Raw genomic sequence first — 6000 nt, forward strand, 5'->3', positions numbered from 1 at the left:
TGAGGTGGCCTAGTTTGACATGCCACTCTTGCAGTGTGCGCTCAAACCTTTTATTATTAAGGTGAGCTAGCGGCTTACAGGGTCGTTGCTTCACTGCGTTACACAGCAGTTGTCTTTCTTGCAGCGTTTTATTTTGAATATAATACGCCCCGTTGATAGCTTTCGCAACAAAACTAATTCGTTTTTGAAAAGTACAAATTTGTACTCGCTGGTTAAGGATCCCAAAAATTGGTACCCACCGCGCCTGAGCCAGAACTCGCTCAGAATGGTCGAGGTAGCGCCCGGTACTAACGCAATATTTTCGAACAGAAAAGGTCTGATTCCTCGTGGGCCATGCAAATACAACTTTATTGTACCAATGTGTGCATTTGAATGCTTAGAGCCCTGTGCAAATGTAAACATGTACTGGGTGTCGGGCTCCTTCCGCACAAACCGCGCTGTCTCGCTGGTTAGGCCATGCCCGCACCCTGAGTCAAGTACCCAAGAATTTGTGGCTAGATACATTTCATCATTTAACAGAAATGGATACAAACTTCGCACCTTTTTCTCGAGCTCAGTCAGCATACCGGTGAAGGACTTCGTCGTCTCAGCAATCTCTTGATTGCTATCCTTGCCTGGCTGCTCTTCCATGTCCATGTCGCCGTCCGGTTTCTCACCCGCGGCTTGAGCCTGGCCCGTGGCGTCAGCATTCACTGCGTTGACGACGGTATCCATTGGCTCGTCTTCGTCGCTGAAGGGCAGCGTGCCCTTTCCCGGGGTCACGGGCACCCCGAAGCCGCTCGGAGGCGGGCTCGTGTACCCATCAGCTGTCGCTGGTAACGCGCCGTGTTCAGCGTTGCACGCGCCAACCGCCACGGCTTTAGCCAGGCACTCATCCAGTGGGACTTCACGTCTCACCTTGGCCTTGGCCCTTCCCTTGCCGTTGCCCTTCATCTTGGGCGTTGGCTCGTGGACTTCCTTGCGAGCCTGGCGGCTTGGCCTTGACCAGATGTTCCGGCGGTGCACGCCAGCTGCCTTGTCAAGTGCACGCTTGGGGCAGTTGATCATCTTGTGTGGCCCAACATTGTTCATTTTGTTGTGCTCACCACCACAGTAGTGGCACTTCATTGCACCAATGTTGTAGAGCAAATCGCGCACCGGCCCGTCTACGGCCTTGCGCTTGCCAAGCACAGGCCCCTTCGGATTTGTAGGAGCCGCGTTGACATGGTTGACCGCCTTTCCGCTGGCCAGAGCCCAGATCTCACTCTTGCTCTTGGTGCCGAAGATGGCATTGAGCTTGTCGCTCACCTTCTCGAGCGTAAACCCATCCTGGGTCAGCTCAACCGAAGAGCCCCACATGTGCCTCGGAAGCACTCCGAGCACCATCACCAGCATAAGCCGGGAGGTCAACATGTTGCTGTGCAGAGCCTCGTGCGCGTTCACGTTGATTTGGCTACGCACACTGTTGGGATCTTGAAAGAGCTGTCCCACGCTCTTGAAGTCGGTTTTCACCATCTCCATGAACTACCGAACCAGCCCGACGACGCCTGTCGCGTTACTGAGGCTGTACTGTTTTTCAACGAGCCGCCAAATTACATGGACAGGCTCGGCAGCGTCTCGCACAGCAGCCACTTGATGTACGACGACTGCTGACTCAGCAGGGTCTCGTGCAAATCCTGCTGTCATGCCGCGTCTTTATCCTCTGCAGGAGGACGCGGCGGCATTACCGGCAGCCTCTCGAGCAAATCCTCGAACCGAGTCAACGGCTTCTGCACGCTTGTGCTGCAGCTCCTCCAGCGCGCGTTGCTCGCTTAACGCGTTGAGGTGGATGACCAGCTTGCTCTTCCATGATGCGAAGTGCAGAGGCTTTCCGCTGAACCGCAGCGAGTCGACGGAACTCTTGTCAACTTGGGGTTTGCTCACATTACTTGAAATGTTAAAATGAACAGAATGCTGTAGGTAACTCTCAACAATATATTACTCTTAACCTCTTATTCCTATGCCGATTACTCTAGGTCCGTGCTCGGTACCTGGAGGCAAAAGAGGAAGTGAGCTCGTCTTCGGACTGCGTCCTCGACAGCTCACTCCTCGGCCTCTTGTCGTCATCGCACAATGGATGGCAGGCAGCTCTCTTCCAGATCGCAGCTGGCGATCTGAACATTTTCCTCTCGTACTTGCTAATATAAACATTAACAACTTAACGAGGTTTTTCTTTCATTATTCATTTACTCGACTGGCAGACAGGCGTTGCCTGCTGCCACTCTACGAGCGGGGTGCGCGCTGCGCGCCTCCTCATTCAACACCTTGTGCAGCGGCAACTCGAGTGCCGAGTTCAGGAAGTAAGACACAGCGTAGATTTCGTGCGGCAGGTCCGCCAACTGGCGCTTGAGCCGGAGCACGACAACAACGATGCGGGCTTGTCCTCGTCCAGGGGTATTCGTTGTCTATTTAGTGGGGTTACGCTTGGTGGGGTACACATGTGCTTACATTCGGGTAGCTACGTGACTGGTTATGTAACTAAAATAGAAAAAAATCCACCTCCCAAGTAGGAATAAGTTTCTATCCAGTATGGAGACCCGGCGCTGCTTCTCACTGTGATGCAGCTCTTCCGCTCCAAGGACGGATTTGTCGCTCTGCAGCACGTCGTGGACGCCGCCTCTCTCTTCCTGGACTAGTCCGTGGGCCTCCCTCTCTGCAAGTTCGTATCCCTCACGCTCCTAAACCGATTCTTCCTCCGACAATAAGGATGTCACCACAAAATCTGCCTTGAACACTTCGCAGATACTTATTATTAATCGAGGGATTTTAATTTTAATCGGAGAACCCAGCTCAGGTTATCTCTCATCGAATCGATTCGGCTGAAAAATATGGAAATGGTTCGGTGGCTGCTGCATAAAATCCAAGGTGTCGATATCGATGGACAAGTGCTTCTGCGGACTATTTCAATTGAAGTTTTGCAGCGTCTACGACCATGATAGCAACATCCAGCAGATCTGCACGAGGACACGATAGTTGATGCTATATCCTAGGGCTGCCATCACGTCGTGTGGTGGCTGCAGCAAACCTCGGGAACGAAGACTTCGACTTGTCGGAGGCGTTGATGCGAGCAGTGCACAACGAAGACATTGTGATGGCTGAATGGCTGTGCGACCACAATGGCGACGGGTCTCTCCTGGGGATAACATGGGGCACGAAATCGCGGCTAAAGGTATTTTGAAATGCTTGTCTAAGGGTGGGAGGCTGGACGAAGCAGTGGTGGTGAAAACGGCGGGGAGCGGGCATCTTCATGTGGTGCGTTGGCTGATGGATCCTGTACTTCGAGAGACTCAACCTCTGGAAATTTTGGGCAGGGAGGACGTATTTACGATCCACGCTGCAGCTATTAACGGCCATGTAGAGTTGCAGAGTACCTACGAGAGCAAACCAAGGCGCTATCCGGCAAGGAAGAGCGGTCGCCTGCTAAAGTATGAAGGGGCAGCTCAAACATTTGTCTCATGAACTGGGTTCTCCCAATGAAGCGGCGATCGTCTCAGCGAAGACGATGACGAGTGCTGCGGAAAACGGTCATCCAGAAGTTGTAAGGTGGCTCTACGAAGAATTTGGGGAGGACCCTGAAATCGACCTTTTCAATTGTGGTAAGCGACGAGGATCAGTCAGCGCTACTGCGATGGATGCAGGTGCCCGCAACGGACATTTGGAAGTGCTAGCGTATCTGCATGAGCTGCAACAATCACTTACCGTAATGCCAGAAAACGCAAGAGAGAGAGAAAATCTCGCCAGCCCCCAGTGCACAGAGGCAGCGATGGATGCTACTGCTGGAGGTCATCTTAGCATTGTCCAGTGGCTACACCAGAATCTTTCGAGGGATGCAGCACCCGCGCTGCAGGTGGTCATCTTCACGCCTGGTCCGGCACCGATCAGAAAAGTGCACCACGCCGGCCATGGATGGCGCCGCAGCAAATGGGCATCTGAAAGTGGTGCAGTGACTATATTTTAATACCGACGCTGCTTGCACTACGGCGGCAATGGACGGTCCTGCTGGATGGAGTAGGGTGACTGGATATAGTGGAATGGTTGCATACAGTGCTGGCGGATAGTATACTGCCACCCCGATTTTTTGCATTATTTTATCCAATACGAGGCGTTATGCGACGCGCTTTTGTCCAATCGAAAGAGCGCTCTAATACGAAGCGAACGCCACTCGATTCAGCTCACCCCGCTTCTTGCTCACGGCGCAACCGCAATTAAACGCCTCACTCGCTTGGCAGTGCTGGCGGTTAGTATACTGCCGGTGCGTATTTTACTGATATGGAGGCGTTGCTTTCGTATGCGCTTCTAGCCCTGTGATCTGCAATTCAATGTGCATATGCTACCGTATTGTTTGTCATGTATACGTGTTAGCAGCATGCCCAGGGGCACCAAACTTACCGAAGAAGAGCATCACCGGATAACGGCCTTCTCTGAGGCGGGACTGAGCGAAAGAGCTATAGTGACACGTGTGCAGCGTTCTAGACCCGTTGTTCACGCCTTCCTATCTGATCCAGAGGGCTACACCAAGGCTAAACGATCGGAAAGACCCAAAAAGCTCACGCCGAAGGCACCTCGCCGGCTGCTTCGTGATGCTTCGAAGGGTCAACTCAGCTCTGCGGAGCTCAAAATGGCGCTGGAGCTATCTGTAAGTGCGCGGCGGATCCGTGAAATCCTTCAGGCGGATCCTAACATGAACTACGAGAAGCGTAAAGCTTCGTCTGTGTTGACTAAGAAGCACAAGGAGGCTCGTCTCACGTGGGCCCGAGCTAAGGTGACCTGGGACGTGCCAAAATGGGGAAACTGCGTCTTTTCAGACGAATAGAAGTTCAATCTGGACGGGCCAGACTGCATGCAGTACTAGTGGCACGATTTGCGCCGCGAACCCGAGATCTACTCTACTCGCCAAAGTGGCGGAGGAAGTGTCATGGGTTGGGCTGCATTTCGTGCTAGCGGTAAGTTTGAATTAGTGATTTTAGAGGGAAATCAAAACAGTGAGCGGTACATCTATACTCTCTCAGAGTATTTGCTGCCATTCATTGACCGCGTGTACGGCCGAGAGTGTGTCTTTCAACAGGCCAACGCCTCAATCCATACTTCAGGGGCCACGAAGGAGTTCCTGAAGGAGGAAAACGTGGACGTGATGGACTGGCCAGCAAAGTCGCCCGACCTGAACCCCATAGAGAATATGTGGGGGGTCCTGGCTCGTGCTGTCTACGCTCACGGACGACAATTTCAGACACGTGAAGACCTCATCGAGACGATCAAGGCATCGTGGGCTGCGATCGGGCAGGACCTCATCACAAAACTGGTTGAGTCTATGCCAAAGAGGTGCATTGCTACACTGGAGCTCCATGGGGCTAAGACCAAGTACTGAGTGCAATTCAAGCGTCAAACAACCAGTACAAGTCGCGCAAACCGAACTGGCAGTATTGTAACCGCCAGGTACGTCAACTTCAACTTCAACATTTTTTACGGTTGCATCGCAAGTACGTGTCAGATTGAAATGAATCGAGTAGCGTTCGCTTCGTATTAGAGCGCTCTTTCGATTGGACAAAAGCGCGTCGCAAAACGCCTCGTATTGGATAAAATAAAGCAAAAAATCGGGGTGGCAGTATACTATCCGCCAGCACTGCAAGCATCGGGGGACGAGGCTACTCGTACAGAACATTGCAGGAACGTTTGTATGTTTTGTATGCTGCCAATACCGAGCCACATACAGAAACCAACCCGGGTGTGCTGTTCGAGACACGTTCTGTGCTAGGCGCCTATACCAAACATACTAACATATATTTCTAGACATGCACTGGAGCAATGGGAAATGCTTGTGGTACACCACGTACTGCGCAGGCAACTTTAGCATGCTAGTAGTGCTCGTACAAAATAAACACAGATACGCATTGATGGAATGTGGACGATTTTAAGCTGCGATCAGAATCACGAACACAGAAGTGTGCATATCAGCTACGTCGTCAGTGACGACTCGTCACCATT

General features: G+C 52.2%; 1 protein-coding gene across 1 annotated transcript in view; it reads left to right on the plus strand.

Annotated features, from left to right (window-relative positions):
- The window catches only part of IUM83_17906 (Isoamyl acetate-hydrolyzing esterase 1), a gene marked incomplete at both ends in the record, with an annotated part of 45214 nt that extends 39831 nt beyond the window's left edge, over positions 1–5383 (plus strand). Inside the window, 4 exons of the mRNA XM_067942876.1 lie at positions 4190–4270; positions 4381–4654; positions 4715–4780; positions 5084–5383. Of these exons, the coding sequence (XP_067795969.1) occupies positions 4190–4270; positions 4381–4654; positions 4715–4780; positions 5084–5383 (721 nt within the window). The remainder of the gene's footprint in view (positions 1–4189; positions 4271–4380; positions 4655–4714; positions 4781–5083) is intronic.
- Positions 5384–6000: the final 617 nt, after the last annotated feature.

Source organism: Phytophthora cinnamomi (assembly GCF_018691715.1).
Source record: "Phytophthora cinnamomi strain GKB4 chromosome Unknown Contig18, whole genome shotgun sequence".
Taxonomy (NCBI): Eukaryota; Oomycota; class Peronosporomycetes; order Peronosporales; family Peronosporaceae; genus Phytophthora; species Phytophthora cinnamomi.